The 22,016-nt window shown below is 41.3% G+C and overlaps 1 protein-coding gene across 1 annotated transcript in view; it reads right to left on the bottom strand.

The window, feature by feature from the left end:
* The window catches only part of LOC132257186 (pikachurin), a 54,490-nt gene that overhangs the window by 17,281 nt on the left and 15,193 nt on the right, over positions 1 to 22,016 (bottom strand). Inside the window, exons 2-4 of the mRNA XM_059753982.1 lie at positions 19,862 to 19,978; positions 6,576 to 7,008; positions 5,401 to 5,510 (exon numbers count right to left, since the gene is read on the bottom strand). Of these exons, the coding sequence (XP_059609965.1) occupies positions 5,401 to 5,510; positions 6,576 to 7,008; positions 19,862 to 19,978 (660 nt within the window). The remainder of the gene's footprint in view (positions 1 to 5,400; positions 5,511 to 6,575; positions 7,009 to 19,861; positions 19,979 to 22,016) is intronic.

The following is a 22,016-nucleotide window of genomic DNA, read 5'->3' as shown; positions in this document are numbered from 1 at the left end:
GAATGCTTTTCATCAAAAACTCCCACTCATTTATCAACAAAAATATTTCATCCATGAATTTAGGCCCAAGTTTTTGTCGTTTTTCTGCACGCGCGAAACCTTTTCCATTAGATCATCGAAAAAAAATAAGCCAAAGGTCTGCTATTTCCAGTATTTCTGTAATCATTCGTGAAATTACCGCGCAAAAATTTAATTAACCCACTAATAATTAAAATTGATATTTTATGAAAATGATTTGGGATTGTTTGTTTGTTTCTGGGTATTAAAGTGAAGCAGTAAAACAGGATTTTGCACTCACAATTCGGAAAAGCTTCAGCAAAATAATTCCCCGAATGGAGTAAAATTGTTTTTCCATCATATATTTATGGCATATTTACGTGCCATGTTAATTATCACACAAAAGGGCTGAAGTTCAAAGGTATTTCACGTGAGAGCGAAATAGCGCAATCATAAAATACTTTCTTTAATGAAATTGCTTCCCGGAAATAATTGAATAATTTCCAAAATACAGGAGAAATTGCCTCATTATTGGCCCCTTTCGGCGCCACATCAATTCCCAACTGTGCCGCTGAAGGCCTTCCACAAACTCTCAGTTCGTGTGCTCCTTGAAATTCCAGAGAACTGCGGAAAATCGACTTTCCGCCATTGAATGCGTGACTGCTGAGCATTATCCCATGATAATTTGCATGCGGAATATGCCATGGGGTGTAATTAAACTTCACATGAGGAGTTAGTATTAATATTCCGTTGGCGGAATTTTCATAATTTACACCCATTTTAAAGCGTATTAAAGTGTGGAGGGAAACTCTTCATCGACTCTTCCTCAAGTGTGTGTGTGTGTGTGTCTCTTCGCGCCGAGCAATTTTCCAGGCCGTTCTACACAGATTCCTCTGCGTTCGCATTGAATACTACGTTGATATACCTGATGGCGATGAGGAGAAGTGGCTGGAATTTATGGTGAACCATTTGTATGATATATTGAACCATTCCACCGCTAGCTTTCCACACAATTTTCATATCACATGAATTTTCATGTAATTAGGATTATTATTTCGCCGTGCATGTGTGGGTGATTCACTAGTGAAATAACACAGAAGACATGTTGGCGGCGTACGAGCCTGCCATCGGTATTATTTTGCCTTAATTACAAAATCAATAGCACACCAAACAATATTCCCAACCACAGGACTCGCTTCCGTGCAGGAGGAAATTCACATTTTGCCTTCATCATCTCTTAACCCAGACGTTTTTACAGTATAATATTGTTTCTTTCGCCGAATTGCGAGGATGAAGTGCAGCAGCACTTTCTGCCATGGCAAGTTGAGTCGTTAATTTTTTTGTATTACCCCCAAAATAGCATAAAAGCCATCGTAAATATGTAAACTTGTCAGGAACAACGAGCTATAAATATTTTTGTTGGAATAACGAAGCTAAATAGCTTCATAAAGCCAACGAGCTTCGTTTCTTCTAAGGGTTGTACACAAAGGTAGAATGTTTATACTGGCACTTGAGAGACAGAAAAGACTTCAATAATGATGAGTTTAGGTATGAATAGAGGAGTCTAAAATGAAGATAAAGATTCGATGGCGCACCGATTGACCCATCTTGAGACCTTCAGAATCACAATAAAAGAAGAACAAGAGCGTCTCAGCGTGTGTGACGATTTTTCCCAAGTCTATACGGCTGAAGAAAGGCGAGCTTCGCCGGGTGTGAGTTATTTGAGGATTTCTCCAACTTGCGTATATTGAAATTTATTATTTGCACGTGAATCCACCATGTTGTATTTGTTTCGCTGCGAGGGTGAACATGGCGAAAGGGAGCATCCAATTAGACATACACTTTTTCTGCACTCCCTCGGCCGCTCGGGGGGGTAATTTTTACCGCGAGGCAAGAAAAAAAATTATAATGGATGGAATAAATCAGGGAATTTAATTTTGATTTGTTCCTTCTCGCGCTGCTTCTCTTCCTTCGCCGAACTTCCTGTCTCCGGCGGAAACACGTGCACGCGGTAAATATGTTATTTATTGAGTTTGGCGAAATATTCTTTTTAAAACCTGCGGTGGAGATTATAATTTTAAATGACTTTGCGATGGAGTTGTCGCGAGATGCTGTGTCTTTTGGGTGAAAAATGTGTTTCGTGAGTCGTCTGGAGAATTTCTCCCCCGTCAAATTGGCCATATTGTGTAAGCGTCACGGAGGACACTTGGAAGGGAAAATCCCCCCATTGGAAAGCTCACCGAGAAGGAGGCAACAAGCATGACTCATTTAACGCTTTATTCCAAAGTTACACAGAGTCTCGCAGTCAATCTGACAGACACAAATATTGATCTATTCACCGCTTTTTTCGCCATTCCCTCATCGCCCACTTCTGCAAACAACACGCGAGATATTTGCGAGATTACAAAAGGGAGATGAAAATCCCATTGTCTGCACTGGGCTAAAGCTTCCTGTTTATATCATTCCCATACATGATACGGGGATTTCCTGCGGAAACTGTGGCCCTCTTTGGCCGTGGAGAAAGACTGCAAAAAGTCCACTGCAATCACCCCCGAGTTTCCATTCGCCCCTGTTGCCTCGCAGGCCAGAGCAAAAGCGTCTCAATTACACCAGGAAACCCATTTGAGAGAGGATTGGTTCCATGGGAAAAGTCATCCCCTAAAATTCAATTGAGGAAATTAATTTAAGACATATCATTTTACTGATTTGCCTTTTTTTCTCTCTCTTTCAACCTTCTGGCTGAGCCTGTGATTAAAACTCGCCTACACATCAAAGGAATTCCTCATTTCAGGGTGGAAAAGTACAGTCAGGGAATTCACAGATCTCTCGAGAGAATCATATTAATTTGCACGTTATGTGATTATTTCGCGTTGAGGGAAATAATTAAAGAAATCCCAGAATTACATTTTCTACTCTTCATTTCATTTTTCGCCCAAAAGTTTGCATGGAATTAGTGAGTTTGGGGGTGTGTAATTAAAATGTAAAAAGTTCCTTTCTCTTTTCCTTCCCATAAATTCTCAAGTTCATTGTGATGATGCGCCAGAAGAAAGTTTCTATATGCCTTCAGGTTTATTCATTCGTTCAATAATGGAAAAAATGCACATTTTTCTGCATTGGTGTGGAAATATTTTTTTTTAAATTGTTACACTTTGTGCTGAAAAATCAAACAATGGGAGAGAATTGCTCTCTTAGCCATAATTTAGCAGAAGCGGCATTTTGAGGAGGAAAAAGGTCCTCTTGTGTATAATATTGTGGAGTTTTTGGGGAGATTTGTGAGCTTTCGAGGGTGAATATTGTGTTCATAAATTCCCATTTAATATGTGCACACAAGTTGGTTTCCGGCGAAGTGTTTCTATGTTTTATTCTCGGTTCAATGAGAATTACTCGCAACTTTTATGCATTTTTAAATGTCTGCGGTCAGTTTTATACCTTAAACAAAGCACAAACTTCCACAACAGCTTGTTTTCCCAAGGAATATTCTCCTGTTTTCCGCTTAGCGGAGTGCAAACTCAGAGGATCTTATCTTGTATAGTTATCATGGATGAATGGAATGATTGAAAATATATATTCGCCTGGTTAGATTTTACATCGATTTGCTGAATTATTTTTGCCGCCGGGTGATTGACACCGAAATCAATAGGGGCATGACCTCAATTCAACTTTCAACGCTGCACAAATATTTATTGAAATGAAATCCACAGACGAGAATATCCAGTGGATTTAATTAAGCGCAGCATTTCTTTCGAAAGTCACTCTGAAAGCTCTCCCTCTCTCTGTGGCTTTGCCATCCACTATTTGTCGCCCGGAGAAAGTCCTTCAGGATTGTGGCGTTGAGATAAAATGGTCCAGCCCTTAAAAACAAAGTGAGAATTGTGACTTATTTACCTTCTGTCGAGGGCACGTACAGTTGGTGTAAAAACAACCGAGGATCCTTCTGTGACTCCCCACAGGGACAATAAAATGGGAATCATGGCTTCGAGGGCGATATTTTATCTCCCACTTCCCATTTCTCAGTGGCCTCTCTAATGGTTTTCCCGGGCCCAGAGAGAAAAATACCCCGAGAAAATGACGATTCAGAAAAAGCAGACACACTGTCATCCAAGTTCTTGTCACCCCAGAGAGAGAGTGAAGCTCGCACTCCAGCCCCGAAGGAACTGAGCGCGCCAGCAACATTAATTGAAGAGATCTCACTGAACGTGACGTGGGATGAATTAAATTTTGATTTGATTAGTAAAAACACTTTCTGCACAACTAAAATCATTTACGTTCACACGCCCACAACTTTTCTGCCTCCCCCAAAACAAACTTTTCCCACACACACACACACACACACACACGCGCGCTTGGCTTGTCGAAGCCATCATGACCACCTTCTTCATGATTTGCCGTTTGGGATGCGAAATGACAGTGATGTTAAGTGATTATGGCTCACATTATGATAAGAGCAGTAGCAAAATTGCATATGATTCGGTGCCACTTTCTCAACCTGTGAGCAATTACGATATCGCCATGTGGAGCTCCCCGAACTCCAGGGGGTTAATCGCTGCTGCTCCCAATCCAGCAATTCCCTCAAGAACCCCACTTCAGAGCGATAATCGCATTAGTTGAAGACTTGACTATGGAGTCGCATGGAGTATTTGGACAAATACGATTAGGAATTTTGCCCAAATAATGGAAGACAACTGACGAGTGGAATCGCTCCCAACTGGAATGAGTGGTTGAATGTGAACTGTAATCACAAGATTTTCTTGATAAATTCACGTGAAATTCAAGGGAGAGCTAAATATGCTTTAAATCTGTTTACCTGTGCAGAATCTTTAACATTTAGCAAAATAATTTAGAAAACGACTCAATTTGCTCACGTTTTTTTTATTTAAAATACTAATTCTGCTCAGTTCCAAAAAGAGTCTCTCACCCTGCGTTTTAGTGCGTCCATGCAGAGAGGATGTGTCATAAAATAGTCCCATTTCTGTCGAAAAACCGCACATTTTATGCTCGTCTACCATCAAAACATTGCTCCGCAGAGGCGCGCGCGCCAGAACTCTTGTGCCAGAGAAGTTGAGAATTTAAGCCATAAAGTTTGAGCAGAAAATGTTCAATGGATGGGTTGTGAAGAGACAAACCACCCACTCGTGAGACTTGGTGACAGACAAAGCGCTCACTACTCGGTGGTGGTGGAAATAAATTATCTCAGAGACTTGCTTCATTATATTCCATATTGCCATTGTTCCGCCCGACACTCAAACTGACATATGCAAGTGAAATGTGTTGACTTTCTTTCCACAACGTCATTTGTAATTATTTTCAGCTTACGGCCATTGTATCGCCCCATCGGTAGGAGGGTGAAGTTGATGATGAATTGACAGTGTGGTGAAGATTTTCCCTGCGAAAACTTTCTCTTACCTTCGTCGCACTTGAGTCCAGTCTTGCCGAATGGACAGAGACACCTCGATGGGCCATCGCTGTTATCGCACGAGCCATCAACTCCGCAGTCCAGGACGCACGGCTCCCTGCTGAAGGAGAGGAGAAAGGCTCTGTTAGGAGCTGCTCATGGGGGTGGATGGGGTTGGGCAGCATCACGGCGCACCGCCTTGTGAACGAGGGGCTTACGTCTACTTAACGTAATTGTGACAAATAGCTGCACTTGCCTTCTTGTTACACAAAATACACACCAACAACGTAGAAAAGGGATCATGGTACAAAGTGGCGTCTGTGGTGGAGAAAATGCATGGAAAATTTACGATGATGACGGTTTAAAAGTTAAAGTTATTCTCCTCCAACTTTTCATATGCACTCTCTTTCTATGCAACTCCGCGCGCGCGAATCTCATTCGTGATCACGTTAGGAGAAAATGAGAATTGAAACTTTGTTGGAGGGTGTGTTGAAAGAGGATAATTGGAATGATGGGAAATGGAGAACAAATGACAGTGTCTTTATTTAAGAAAGCGTAAGTTGAGAATGTGTCTTAAGACCACTTTTTAGAGTAAAGACAGAGAGAATCCAATTGAAAGCTTTCAAACTTTCTTTCATGCTATAAAATGTTTATGTGTTTTCACAATTTGCAGGTTGATTTTCTGCCTGCTAGATAAATGTATGAAATTCAAATCTCCTCTGAGATAAGAAAGAAAATCCTTTTCTCCATTTCAATTATCTAAAATATATATATGGTTGAATATTATATTATTTTTCAAGAAATATACTTTATGTTTAATCCGACTCGGAAGATACAATTTTCCTTGTACTTTGATGCACAATATTGTGAGACAAGCAGAAAATTCATGATTCTCAAGATTCTTTTCAATTCCTTTCTCAAACTTATTGGCATTGTGTCCATGAACCATGACATTTAACAAGTTTTCCTGGGAAAAGTGAAGCACTTTCCATGCTAGAAACAATTTCTCAAACTTTGGATCTGTCTTAATTTACATGATGAGCAATATAGAATTGAGTGTCTCAATGCAAATTGTAAATTTATTAAACTTTTCGAAGTTCCTTGGCGTAAATTAGGTTAAATCGAATTCAACTCTTGGACTAAAAACTCTCCCAAACAGTTTAAATTGCATCAAGGAGGAACTCACCTGAGCACAGTGGCTGTCTTGTTTGATCCACTCCTGTTCTGGGACACATGTGGCTCTCCGGTCGTGCTGGACGGCGTGACAATGGATGGTTCCGATGAGTCCACCTGCTGTGCCGCCGCATCGTAGCGCTGCGAATCTCTGCTCCGGAGATTGAGTCGATTGTTGTTGACATCGTCATAGACTGACATGTCCTCCTTCGAGTAGAAATTGTCGTCGCTCAGCTCGCTCGACACCGTGGCGAATCCGCCCTGGCCAGTGTCACTTCCGGCGGCGGTGTTGATTTTGTGCGCGCCCTTCGTCAAGAGGGTATTGTCGAAAATGTGAGCATTGGAGTCGTCCAGCTTGGCGCTGAATGACGCGCCGCGCTGGTACAGGACGTCCTCCTCCATGTTGGGGTCCTCGTCCTCGTTGGGCGGGTACGTGGAATTAATTTCTGCACAGAGAGAGAGAGACAGACAAGCGTAAATTACTCCGCTGAATTCAGATGAAGCGACGATTAAAATGTTATCAAATTAATGCCTCTCCAGCATTGGCAATTTGTGGCTTTTATGATGGGTCAAAAGCCACTTCAGCGCCCAATAATTCACTGGCGACATCACAAGTGTACTTTACATCCAGTTCATGAGAGCAAATACATATTATATAAATATTTTTGACATTTTTCCATGACGAGACCAGACTTTTCATCAACATTTCATCACGCAAAACACAAAAAGTTGTCTGGGTTGAAATGTGAGGAAAAATCGAACATTTTAGCACGTCATAAAATCAAATCGCATAATTTAATATCGTTTGAATACTGATTTATTAATTAAAATACTTGAATAACAAATTATCACTCTGGATGCATTATATATCCTAATAGGAAAATTCGCCACGCAGAAAGCCATAAAAATCCATTATAATCAGATTTATCGTTGACTCTTGCCAAAGATCGCACTGGTTTTATAATTCTGCGAAATCTGCAAAACCGGCTTGCATAAAGAGCCGAAATATGGTTTGCCTTGACGCAAGAAGATGCAGAAAATGTCAATATATCATCGTCTTTGAGATTGAATCAAATGCAAAAAGACTTATGATTTTCCACATTATTTCCATGGAAGAACTTCACGAAAAGTCATTTTTCACCTTCCTTTGTGATTCTCTTTGTCTGGGGGACTAAAAGGAGGTGAATTCCTCGAGAGTCTGAAAATAATCTCAAATTGTAAAAGTTTTTCCCACGCTAAACAACAAAAAAACGATGCACTTCAGCTTATATTGTTTCGCAATATTAAAATTAAATTACACTCCATGAGATTGCAGCTTCTGGGATATTTTTCTCTCTTTTCCTATATACCTGAAGAGATGGAGGGAGTTGAGAGATTTTCCTGAGAAACATCGCGAGGAGTGAGATTGAAAATTTTCACAAGCGGATATATTGTTCACAATATCGATTACACAATGTATTAAGTGAGAGTTTATCGTGATATCAATTATAATGTGTTAAGGGGAGAAATTAGATATGAATGAATGCGAATTGGGGGTAATTTGCTGTGAATTAACATAAACAGACTGACCATTTTCGCTTGTCGAATATCGATTTTATCTATCGGAATATCTATGAGGATCGATGACGACACAAATTAATGCAATCGATTGGATTGAAAATTTGCAAGCATTCCACTGCAGTAATTTGACATAAAATATTATTTGTTTGTTTCCCATACTTGGCTTTAAATAGCCCCAGTCATTGACTATTTGCAATTTTGTATGGTTTAACCTATTTCACATTAAATCCAATTGAGTGGTTGGCAATCGAAGCACTTCTCTTGCCTCTCTCACAATTCATTTATTCCACTGATGAATATGCAAATTTGTGTGAAATTGAGAGAAAAGATGCATCCATCCTTGAGAATGATTGATAATGAGATGTGCTGCTGTAACAGCGCATGAGTGACTTCCTTTTCTCGTCAATTGAACTGTGAAATGCCATTCACTCCGTCCGACGAAGGAGTTCCCCAAGCGACGTCTTGTGCCAAAGACGACTTCAGTGCACAGCCTAAGACAGAGTCATCTCTCACACCTTGGCGGACTTTGTCATGATAATTTCAATGGGAAAGTTTGTGTTGGCATCGAATGAATGACCGGGAAAGACAATAAAGTGTCTCACACGCGTGCCGAGACATTATGTCATCGCGTGATGTTTTGTGGGCCAAATTAAATTTCATCTCTTTCCTCCAGTTCGCGGCAATGCAGCTCTTCACACAATGGATCGCGCGCGCATTCAGAAATGCCCTTGCAAATTGCCAGATTGCGGCTCCAGCACGTCTCATTGACATGGAGATGAGATCTCCGAGTCCGGGTCCATCAATTCATATCATCCTGACTTGGAATCCGCCTAAATGGAATTAGCATAATCTCGAATCAGCCATAAAATCTACATTTTTACCCGCTTTGGCCCTCCCACGAGCTCCTCAGGAAGCCAGAGAGCTGCGGTGCTTTTGGGTTTGGGGATTTCTATGTATTGATCAGTGACCTATTGAATTCCTGCCACACTGTCCCCAAGGCTGTCGACTCTTCTAATGCAAATCATCCATCTTGGCTGATGACGGCGTACATTTCCTACAAATATTTATTTCCCGCCTGTTTGGCGGGGAAAACACTTTCTTGATGGGTTGATCGCCTCAACAATTCGCAAATAAACTGTGAAAATGAGACAAGTTCGCCAAGGGGTGTGTCACTTTTGTGTTAATTTGCCATAAAAAAAATCACGCCATTCCAGCTAATGTGTTTCATTTTCATACCGCAAATTTGATGTGAGAATCCTACGCAATATCCATTTTGTGTCACAAATGGAGGGATTGAATTAAAATATAAATTAAATATGACACATGAATTAGGACAGAGTTAATTAATAAAACACATGTTCTATGTATAAAATATATGATAATTTTGTAAAGGACACAACATTACAAGTCTATTAAACTGGGTGAATTGGAAAGCTGATAATCAATTATTTACAAGTCCACTATTTATATACTCTTGAACTTTGGCATAATCTTCAGCCTCCTGATAATTAATTTTGCAATGTAATTTACTGACAAATCAAGCCAAAAACATCTTCATTCAACATCTCCTAATGAGATCTCATTTCCCACCTAGAGAGTGATACAAACCCCTCGAGAATCCATTTGATACATCCGAGAATGTTTGACTACTCCAGCTATTTAAATGATATTTGAAGTAGGAATTCCTATCTTAGCGGTGTGTTTAGAGAATTCTCGCGCCAAATTCAATTTCACTCTCAATGAGAGCGTTTCCCACATTGGTCGCGCGGGAGAATGTGAAGAAGAAGTGCGACGACGAAAGAAAATCCATAACCATGAAAATGAAACTCGTTTCCCAATTATGCTGTTTCAATTTAGCCCAAACCATAAGACGAAAAATGCCGAAATGAGAGAAGAAAACGATATGGTAGAATTGATTTTCGCCTTTTACTGTGTTAAGGTCAAACATTATGAGTATCAGAATGATTCCCCAAATATCATAAATTTTAGCGGTGAGAGAATCAGTGTGTGTGCACGTGGCAAGGTGAATTTCTGGCAAACGACAGACAAACAGATGATCATCTCACACATTTATGAATCATTCATAAATCATTGCGGCACGGGAATTAAGTATCGCGCGGGAAATCACTGAGAATTGGAGATTAATTAATTAAATTCGCATACAATTCTTTGCTCAATACTTCATCGCCACGCTTTTAGTCTTTCTCTGTTAGGGTCAGAGGAAGCATGGACCGGATGCTAGGCGCCAAGAGAGCCCTTGGACGGTCGAAGAAGTCAATTGAAAATTTAATGAGATAGAACATGGCGTCAATTCTACCCTTCGGGGACTAATTATTGTGTTTTTTGGCAAATTGGAGGAAAAATCACCCTCTAGCCGTTGGGGGAGAGGGTGGAGAAAGCACCCGCGCCATTGTCAGACAGTCCCGCGAGGCGAAAGGAAAGTCGAGCTTTCCACCAACGTTCCACTCGTCCTCGGTTAATAATATAATACAAGAGAGGGTGGGAAAAAAGGCACCGGAGGCCAGGAAAAAAACTGGAGGGCGAAGCGTTCAATGGGATTCGGGTATTTGGTTGACACGTTTCACTTGTAGAAATGAGCTTTTCTCCCACGCCAAGTCACTTTTTTTCCTCTCGCCATGTGACATTCGTGGGGGTGGCGAAGCGCTCGTTCCGCGGCCTCGTCTCAATTAACGAATTTAAATGCAAAACCACAGAATTTTACCCTGGAGGACTTTTTCTCTATGACCCTCAACTGTCGTGATGGCTTTCTTTGGCTTCTTTCTTCTGCTCCAGCACTCCCAAATGATTTGGGAACAAGGTACTTCAAGTGTGGGCAAATCATAATTTCCAGGAATATTTTAGGGGTGGTTTGAGGAGACAAAAAAGCTACAGAGTATGAATTTTCTCTTCTTGGGGCTTCTCAACACTTCACCTACCAAAAGTGGTGAAATATGCAGAGGATGAAGTATTAAAAATAGCTTTCCACAGTTCAGAAGATTAAGAATTAAATAAGATGAGCTTTCGGGTTTCCTGTTTTGATCAGATATTCGTTACACAATTCAGTTGCATAAATTTGAATATCAATTAACTATATTTTGATCATATTGATTTTAGGGCTTTTCTAAATAAGACTCGCAATACTTTATTTACATCTAAATCACCGCACACAAGCTGTATTATCTCTAAAAACTTCAAATGCTCCGCCGAAAATCCGTCTCAAGTCAAAACGCCGCCTTATATCACTATTGCTCTTCATGTGCGACACGTGAGATTGCTTTGGGAGAATTTATTCATGAGCGCTATGCAGAAAGTTTTGCACTATAACTGGCTATAGTGGATTCCTTATGTAATATCGCTCTGGGCAGAACGACTCTGCGTCAATTCTGGTGACTGTTGATTCTGGCAATTTCATCACTTAGCACATCATATCCGGAATTCCCATTCATATCTTCTCTGCCTTGGCTTTTGCGCTAGCCGAAGAATTCTATCCCACCTGTCGTGCATACAAATGACGCTGATTTTGGACATGATTTTCAACCCACAAGAGAAACCGAAGCGCGCTCAAGGTTTGCTTGGAAATCAGATACTTGCGTCGGAGAGCAATTAAAGCGCACGCCTTAAGATTGATCTGACTTCTTTGCCTTGTTCTTTGCTGATGATTTAAAAAGTTTTGAGGATCCGCAAAAGGCCAAAAGCCTCAGCTGTAATTGCTACTAATTTCTGACGAAATAGGCCCTCTTTTCATGGGTCAATCAATGTGTATTCAGGGTCGCTATTCAGTGTCACGCTTTTCGCGCCTCTTTAGCACAATTGAAAGTGCATCACCCGGCGATCATGTGGTCAATAGACGGACTGAGGTAATTCCTTTGACAATATTTATGACACAATCGCAGACTCATCTTCCTCTCGCTTCTCTCGGTGAAATACCCACTTTACTGCGCGCAAGTGTTTGTCTATTTGTCAAATAAACAGATGAAGAGAGACGAGCTTAGTAACTAATTTTGCCCATAAATTGCCCTCCTCACCAGACACACTGTGAGGTCTCTCTCGGCGGTAAAAAATGGGTGGGGTGCCAATTTTCGCGTCTCAAGACCGGTCTATTTCGTATAAAAGTGATCAACGGCGTTACAAATCCAGTCACTCGAACAGTATCACTAGTCCAGGTAAAGCACCTCACCGTCTCCACGGATTTATTCCCAGTGCAAGAGCGATATTAACAGTGATAATTTGCAGGATATTCGCCCCGCAGACACCAACGATGAGAACCTCACTCGTCCTTCTCGGATTTATCGTGGCCCTCGTCGCCGCGACGGAGGAGAAGCCCGCCAAGCTGGAGGATGAGCTCAAGGAGCTGCCCCAGGCAGCGCCCGCTGAGCTGGTCAGAGACAAGAGGACGCTGAAACTGCTGCTGGCCAAGAAACTCCTCGGCGGGTTGGTATCTTATAATAAGTTTCCATCTCTATGGTGCCTCGAAAAGTGACAAAGTGTAATTGCGAGTGAAGGTGTAACTCTTGAGAGTCTTGTTAATTGTTGTGACTCGCGTTACTCAATGGAGCGCATCTTTGCGGATGCGATGAAAGCTTCTCTTGTGCGATTTAATGCACACAAATTTGCTGTTGTTGTTGTGTTATACAATCATCTTGAGTGCCTCTGAATATAATTTACATTTACATGCTTTTAATTTGGTCTGAAATATCAATTTGGCAGTTTAAATTCCCAGTTCAGATAACACAAATCTTCTTCCAAATTGGATTCTAAAAACCAGACTTCAAGTCACTAATCATCTAAGATTGAATCATGCTCATGTTAACACATCGATTAACATATTCAATTTATTATGGTTATCAAACCAGTTTGAGAGCATTTTTTCATCATAGCGAAAGAAGAGCTATTAATTATCTCATTGAATTATTTCATTCTCCTTCCAGTGGCGGATACGGAGGCGGCTATGGAGGTTACGGGGGTGGTTATGGAGGTGGATATGGCGGCTATGGGGGCGGCTGGGGATCCGGATACAGTGGATACGGAAGCGGTTACGGTTATGGCGGTGGTTACGGCGGAAAGACAGTCGTTGTGAATGTTCAGCCTGGCTACAGCGGCGGCTACGGAGGATCTTATGGCGGCTACAGCGGCTGGAGCCCATCCTATGGATCGTCATACGGTGGATACAGTGGTGGCTGGAGCCCATCCTACAGCAGCGGCTACTCCAGCTATCCGTCCTACAGCAGCGGATGGTCCGGCTATGGATCCGGTTATGGATCTGGCTACGGAAATGGCTGGAACAACTACGGCGGTTACAGCAATGGCTGGAGCGGATACGGAAACGGCGGCGGCTGGAACTCGTGGTAAAGCTTACATCTCCAGAGTTAATTTATTGAGCAAAACCCTTAACTGCATAGAAAGCCAGTTCGCATACGATTTTGGCCTTAAGCCCGAAACTGCCACTTTTGTATGGTGAGAGATGAAATTTTGTACAATAAAGCTTACAACTGTGAGAGCAAATTTTATCGATCGCGCAGCTTTGGAGAAGCGTTACAGGTATGGTTCAATTATGCCTCATCGGGTTTCGATGGGTCTATTACACATTCTGCCACACTCCACGTGTCACACTCTCAAGTGTGGAATCCTGGATGGCTGGAAGTTTGGGTGAAATCTGTGAAATGCGAGTGTTTGTTAATTTGAATAATATCATAGTACGTTAGGTTCAAACGTCTTGTCTCGTGTCGGTTGTCGTGAAATCCAATAAAAGCCACCCCTCCGCACACACGGGGTGGGTGTCAAATCTTGTGAGGCGTCTCAAAATCTATTTTCCAAATAATTCCTCATCATGTTTCCTCCTGCTATGCCTCAATCAGGCCATCAAGCGACGGTGTGGGGCCGAGACTGTGGGCTCAAGACATCCCACTGGCCCTATCTCTGCCACAGGAGAGATATTTATCTAAATGGGCGCTTCATGTAGTGCCTCTCGTGTATCGATTGGTAGCTGCAGAAGAGGCACTTTGTCTTCGACATTCATCATAAATAATATTATGTGTAGTTTGCCAGTCATGAGCCTCCGCCTCGATCCTGTATCACACCGCCGAAGGAGGGTGGATTTGTCGATGCCTCGCCAAAGTTTTGGCAACTCGTAAAATTTGCGTAATTGGAATATAAAGTTTGTCGTCGCATGTGTGAGTTGTTTGGCTTTCGTGGTCGAACATCTTCTCACGATGAGAATCTATATATAATATTGGGTAGAAGAAAAAATAAAGAGATACTCTGGGCAAATGGCAACTTCTGCACGCCTCGCCAACACCCCATGAATTGCAATCTGAGGCGTGCACCATAATAAATTTATGATTTATGCATTCGATGGATATTATTCGCACAATATATCATCCACGAATATGATCCTCTCATGCTGTGGAATTTATTTCCGTAATGGCACATCCATGATGTCTCTCTCATCCATCACGATTGATTGATTGGCGCGTGCAGTAATTTGTTTCACTTCACCAGCATAAAATATCCATTTTAATTACAAACACTTTTCGCAGATCAACTTCCTTCTGGCATGAGTCTAACAATGCCACTCATTATTCACTGAATGCAGATGGAAAAGCGCATCCCATGGGCCGAAGCGTGTGTAATTAATTAACCCACCAGGGAAAATTGATTTATGCAGTTCTCATAAATAACCTTTCAGCTGCAACATAGCGGAAACCCTCCCAACTGTCTTTCAACATATTACAGCATATGAACAGACGCAGCATCGACAAACAGTTCATTATCCGGTCTTCAATTACTCACAACAGAAGCTTAAAAGCTCTGAAAGTAGTAATAATACTGCAGTAAGTCTTCGCAAATCAATGGTAATTATGCTAGATTGTGAACTCGCATGCTATGCTTTTCGGAAAACAATGCAGTATTGAAATTTTCACTACACAAATTGCATATTTTGGCGCACAAATAATCCTTTCACTCAAGTCACCATCAGTGTGGTTTGAGAAAACACTTGTTTCATCCTGTGCACGTGAATTAATTCTGACTGTACAATGTATTAATAATTTGAGAGAATTTCAAACTGCCCTCCAGTCATGGTTTCCCAGTTTGTATGCTTTGTTGATTTATCATATTTGCAGCAGAATTTCCAGTGAAGAACGCGAAACGAGCAAACACAGTGGAATCATTTGTACGAGTCATTAGATTTCTTTTATCACTCTTCATACGTTATGTGGCGAAGAGTGTTGAAACCTCTCACCAGAAATCATCCTAATTTCACACTGAAGAGCTTATCCAGCAAAGTTTTCAGCTGCCAGATCAATCTTGATGTCTATTGGATTAGCCTTATGGGTTTGCTTTTCAAAAATACACACTGGAGATGGTCCAGCGCGTGGAAAAAAACGTGCCGAAGCTTTGGGGAACTTTTCACAGAGCTTTTAGGATTTGCGGCAACCCCGCACACACACTCTCTTCATATCCTCTCAACTCAAATAAGCATTACCCCGACAGAGAGAACGTGTGGGAGCCAGCAGCCAAATCGATATCCGATATGTGATTTTGTATTTGTACCATTTGATTCGATAATGCTGGCAGAGAGACCATAAATTCCGATAAATATCTGCATTTGGGGTTGTGGGAGCTTGATGAAAAGCTCTCACCACCAGGCATCACGCCCGGGATGGGGGCAACTTTGTCGTGATTCCGATTGAATTTCGCGAAATGAATATTTGCACAATCCACTCTGAAAATGCAGATCAGATACCCATTAAATGTGATTGAAGCAATTTCGTGTAGCTTCATTAAATTGCTTCTCGAAAATTTGGTGTGTGCATTTTGAGCACTTGAAAATGTTAGACTTGTTGTGCTTCTCTTGCTGAGGCCTTCATAAAAATGATGGCCAGCATTAATTCTTTTCCCCATTTTTCGCCACTTGTGCTGGCCAGCATAATTCCGCACATGAATAGGGAGAGAGGAACAAGAGTTTCCCATCCGGCACAAAAAAGCTCTATAATTCAACTTACTTCACAGCATCTGAAACATCTTGCAATGGATTTCTTCCTCCGCCTCCTTCTCTCCGCCGGAAAAGCCATGCGGAGAGTGCGAGGGGAGATTTTCAAGTGTGGTGGAGAAATTTTCTCTGGCAGTGACACAGTCAGGAAGCTGCTTTTTCGGGCGAGGAGGCAAGATTACACCCACAGAAGTTGGGAAGGAGAATATGAAAATGACACATGAAGCAAATTGTCTGTGTGTGGCTCAAGTATTCCTGTCATTCAGTGATGGCGCATTATTTAAAGCACAAAAATTGTCTTAAGGCGTTCCTTTCACTTTTTCTCCGACTGTGAAAACTTGCGTGCTCGGGAGGCGCTCGTCTTCCGCCCCCACAACAATTTTCACATTGAGCGCCTGGAGGGAAAAAGTTGAGAATATATTCCGAAGGATTCCCTCAGAACACATCCACACGATTCCACTTGCGAGCCCCAAAACTCTCTGGCCGAGTGGAATGGGCGTTGGGAAAATAAATGTATGTGAAGATTTTCCATTGTGTAGTCCTCAATAATTTACAGAACAAGTCGCGATTTTTACGCGCAAGAAATTGATAGTTTTTATAGTGTTTTTTGCACAGAAAATCTCGAATAGCAAATTAACGAATTTCTTCTCTTTCAACTCACAGAGAAAACTTGAAACTTCCAATGAATCTTCTTAGGAAATCTTCGAAACAAGCAACTGTTTAGAATCCATTGAATTCATCTAATTACTCCATATTCAACTTTGACTCAAATTATTCGGCATTGTGCTGCTCATGCATTTTGCATCAGGCACTGTGTTGAATAAATTTCCTGCTTTACTTACAAAATCAACACACAAGCACACGAAGATTTCACCACAGAGAATTTCTCTGGAGGTTTTTTTTTCACCCTGAATTCTCTGTCCTCCAGAATTTGGGTGAAAGAGTCCACAGAATGCGAGATGAATTCCTTATGCGCTTCAAGAAGATTATTTGAACTATTTTAAAACACATCTAATGACATGCTTTGCATATTGAGAATTTCACACAACGTCTTTTTATTCCCTTTTCTCTCCGGTGCGCTCGCTTTATTGCATTTTGCATTATTAACACCTTCTAATCGGTCTTGAAGATTTTCTCCAATGAAAGCTCATTAAAAGTGCTCTTCGTATTCATCGGAAAAAGCGGGGAATGATGAGTCGTGGAGAGGTCGATTTCACCCTCTTCAATCTGTTTCTCCGAAGAAATTCCATTCAATTTCACTCCATTCAGCTTGAGATGTTGAATGATTTTTATGGCATTTTCTCTGGAGCGAATGAAAAATGACTGACTTTGAGGAGTGTCTGATGGGGCTTTGCCTGCCAAACAACGCCACGGGATGTGAGTGAAATGAAGAAATTTCCCATTTATTATTTTTAGCTTTCAACCCATAAAATTTCCCCTGGATCGAGAGATGCTTTTCTCTCTTTCATCCATTTTAATGGGGGGCTTTTCTGTTCGCCTCGCATATCGAAAATTGTCAATCGATTGGAATTGATATGGGGAATCTTGAGCATTTCCCTCGGAATATGCGCGATTGCGCAAGTTCCTGCACTGATTACACACCGCACAGACATTCTCTGGAAGTGTGACAGACGAAGAGAGCTTCCAGAGAATATTGTGTGTCTTAATTGATGTTGGAAATTGAGCTCTTAATTGGCCTGATCAAATGCTTGAGTGGATTTTTCACGGTGAAACAAATTATTTGGCAATTTCTTCGCCGTCAAAATCTTGGCAAATGATGCGAAGAGAAATCAGCATTTTAGCGGCTTTTGTTGTTCTCCGCACTTTTCACCCACTTTCTTTGTATGCTAATCGGAAATGGATCGGTTGTGTCGATGGTTGGGCGGCCTGAGGGAGGCTCGCTATTTAATGGGGAAGTTCAAAGGCCGCTTCGGGTGAATGTTTAGAAATTTCTCATCGTCCTATTCATCACGCGCTGCTGATGGGCTGCAGACAAAGCGTGGGTGGAGCTTTTTTGTTTCGCACCCAGTGTAGGAAAATTCACCCAGAGAGAGAGAAGAGCCTCTTTTCCTAAAGGCAAAACCCGTGACTTGGCACTTCGGTCTGTGGATTGTACAGTGAGCGATGCTTTATTTATGGAAATTAAATTCGACCAATATCAAATTGAATTGGGTCCCGAGCAAATGGGCGAACGTCTCTGCCACATAAAATATCTCCTTATCTCCACGGAGATCCGATAAGTGTGGGCCACGTGAGCGGGCCGAATATTTTGGCGCCAAAACTCAAGCACCGGAGATGCCATGCTCGAGGTGACGCCAGAGTCGCACACAGAGAGTGTCTTCCTTGAGGGTGTTTAGCAACCCAAATTAGGGCAATTACAATCCATAATGCAATTTGCATGGATCCCCTCACTTGACACTCCCAGGGCATCCTGCATAATGACTTTATAACGAGGAAGACATGTTCCTCGCCAACACCACAGAATCCAATGAGAAGAATTGATCAAATTCATCGAGAAAGTTATTAAGTAACTCCTCTTGCCATCTCAGAGACTGCATAACTTCTTGCCCGGATTTCCTCCACCCCATCTTCCACCGTCACTTTCAGTTCATCCTTCGGTGAATAGGGAAGATATAATTGAACTTCTCGTGGGATTCAGGAACATTTTCATTCAATGACTGTATCCCAAGTGACACAGAGCACTTCTTGTGTTATCCAAAATTAGTCAGATTTGTGATTTATTAGGTAAAGTTGACTATTTCCAACTCATGCATTAAAGAGTGACGAATTTCCTCTGCTTCGCATGGGAGAAAATCTGTATTTTCTACCACTTCTATTTATCTTGCGAATAGATATCAATATTTTCTTTGGATTCTTTCAACTCTTCTGCAGCAAAGTTCTGATAAATACACCCAGGTTTTCCCCTGAAGCGACAAAATGCTTCGAGTGGAATTCGCAAAGTACACGAAAAGTGGTAGTTTTCGTATAATTAAAGCTCTTCCTCTTTATAGTAGAACATCTCTTCAACAATATATATTCTCATGACTTTTTCAAAGTCTCTTGAAAGTTTTCATTGGAGAATTTCTCAACTGTTCATCAAGCCAAACAACCTTTAGACACAAAACCACATCTTTATTATTTAAATTTCAGTCTGCAATTGAAATTTGAAGTTTCAATTAATCCATCAAGAATGGGGCAAAATTTAACATTTTAGTACTTTGAATATGCTTTCAAACATTATGATGAAGATCATGGTGAAAATAGAGACTAATTCCGATAAGCTTGAGATTGTGGGCGGAGCATTTGCCACCCTCTCGCATTCTAAGAACTTGATATGTTCGCTAAGCTCACGCGGTATAATATTTCACGTAAATTCGTGCATTTGGGCAAAAGTTGCAATGTAGCAAAGTATTTCTGGATGCTCAAAACTTTGCCTCGGGACGACAAGAATGCTCAAAGCCCTGAAATACTTCACCTAATCATTCCTCATGCATATTCTGCGTTGAGCAAATTCATGCAGGAAATTGCACAATGCAGAGGTAATTAACCATGGAATGCAGTGGGATGAATCTCCAAACTCTCGAGGGAAGTTGCACTGGCGGGCATTAGTTAAGGGGTAAGAAAAATTAACTCATCGTTTGATATTATCTCAAGACACCTCCTGTTTATGGGGCGAGACAAAATGCTGCGCTGATAAATCGCCATGCCTTTCAGACTTATATTATTGCTCTTCTCGCCAAACGACTTACCCTGGCAACTGTAGCCATTTTTCTGCAGTTCAAAGCCTTCAGTGCAGTCACATTCGTACATTCCATCGTGCAATTCGTAGCAGAGCTGCTCGCAAGGACTGCCATGTCCACAGTGGCCTGGAAAATAATAGAGTTAGAGCAATACAATATCACTACATTCTTTTGTCGAAGCTCGCTCTAGACACCATGCGAAATGGCATTCGACGGCGATAGAGAGTTGCTGAAAGAACTAGCTTAGAATTGGATTTTTCCGAAACACAATGACAGATGCCATTTTGCGATCTGTTCAAATTTAAATCCACAACCGTTTCGATTTGTCAAAGGAAACGCGCAATATAATCCAATCCAATTCCATGCGAATAATCCGTGAAAAGTGTTCAAAGGAGAATTTTCAACTCTGTCCTCAGCGTCCTCGGCAATACAAACATTCCTTTTCCAAGTTTTTTTTCCATCCCTTATCGCATTCACAGACGACACGCAATAATCAAACCCCAAAGAGTCGGGCGAATCGAGAGGGAATGATTGCGAACGGGAGCCAATATAAATTTTTCCCTCAGTCTCATCCCCATTCAATCCATTATGCCATGTGATATCTATTGGAGATAGTAGAAGAGTTTAGTGAAATATTTCTCAGGTCATGGATGGTATTGAGAATTTATTTCCACTGACGACGACCCGCCTGCAAAAATGTCATAAATGATTCACTCTCGATATTCTCTCTTCACTATGTGTTTCTATATAGCAAAAATTTCGTATGGCATTTCAAGGAGCTTTCCCTGCCATGTGAGAGGGTTGCAAAAAAATCCACTTTGAATTTATTGCATCATCCCCATATCTCACTCGCATATGGTTTTACTAGAGCCTTTTCAAATGAATTCAATTCTGTTAATAATAAATAGAGTTTGAAAAGTTTATACTCGAGCAAACCATCGAGGGGCTTTCATGAAATTCATATCGTCTATATATACTTTCATCATACATTAAATTGCACTGTACAATTTTTTCCCCATCCTTTCAGCTCCATGCCACTGAATTAGTAACTCCATAACAAGTCTATCTGCAGCCCAGAATCTCTATCCCGCATGTTTGAATACTTAATGCCGCCTCTTTTGCACGGAAAACTGTGCGAAATGGGAACTGTATAGTCTCTAAACTGTACATAAGAATTAGTTTTATAATCAACTTTATCAAATTAAGAAGAGTTCAGCTGTATTTTTTCACCGCCTCGCGCAGTTGAAGGTGAAAAAACATTATGAAGCTCTAGCTTCCTTGTCTGTTTCCCTACAAATTGAGTGCATTTCCGCCCGACGGGGAGAGCTTAAGAAGGCTCTCTTGCATCATTTTCTTTTCACCTTCTCTCGCAGCTTCTAAAGCTCAACATATCGTGCTCTGGAGAGACGAAGAATCAACGAAATGAAGCTCAAATTGTACACAATTTTGTGTTTTCTCTAGGCAAAAAAAAACAGAACACAGTTGAAAAGAATTTATCAGAGGATTTAGCAAATTGCAATTTGAAATGAAACTATACACTAGAATAGTGGAAAAACTCACTTCCCTTTGCGTCTTTTTATTTTTTTATTCTTTACTCCCTCAAATGAAGTTCACTTCCTGTTGGCGGAAAGCTCTGGAAATTGCTTTTCAAGGCTCTCACCGAATGGAATGTTAGTGGAGCGACACATATGATGGAGATTTTCGTCTCAATTCTGCATTATTCATCTCCTTATGGATTATTTAAGGTGTAACTGTATGCGGAGAAGTCATACATTTCCCTTCGACATACACACTCGATTCTCTCTCTCTCAAATGTCTGCCACATGCCTTCCTGGGACACATCGCACCTCGCATCCAACACACCCCCACCTGTGCACGCTCCCATGTTTGTTTTCATGCCATATTTGCTCTACTTTGCCGTTCCCTTTTGCAATTTATGAAATGTGTAGCTTTTTCTGCAAAATTCATATTGGAAATGTCGAGTGGCAGAGCTTTCAAGATTCATCCCCAACGTTTGCCGTCTCAAAAGTGACATCCATATATATCCATTCCAATCCATTCCCTTGTAAACCCTTGTAAGGCGGTTACTTTTTAATTGAATGAATTGTCGGATGATAAAAGTTTATTGTTGATCACATTCTTGGGAGCGCCGCTGAGCTTTTCT

The sequence above is a fragment of the Phlebotomus argentipes genome, unplaced genomic scaffold (assembly GCF_947086385.1).
Source record: "Phlebotomus argentipes unplaced genomic scaffold, Phlebotomus argentipes genome assembly contig_42, whole genome shotgun sequence".
NCBI lineage: Eukaryota > Metazoa > Arthropoda > Insecta > Diptera > Psychodidae > Phlebotomus > Phlebotomus argentipes.
The sequence above is the reverse complement of the archived record's forward strand: the minus strand, read 5'-3'. Positions and strand labels throughout refer to the sequence as shown.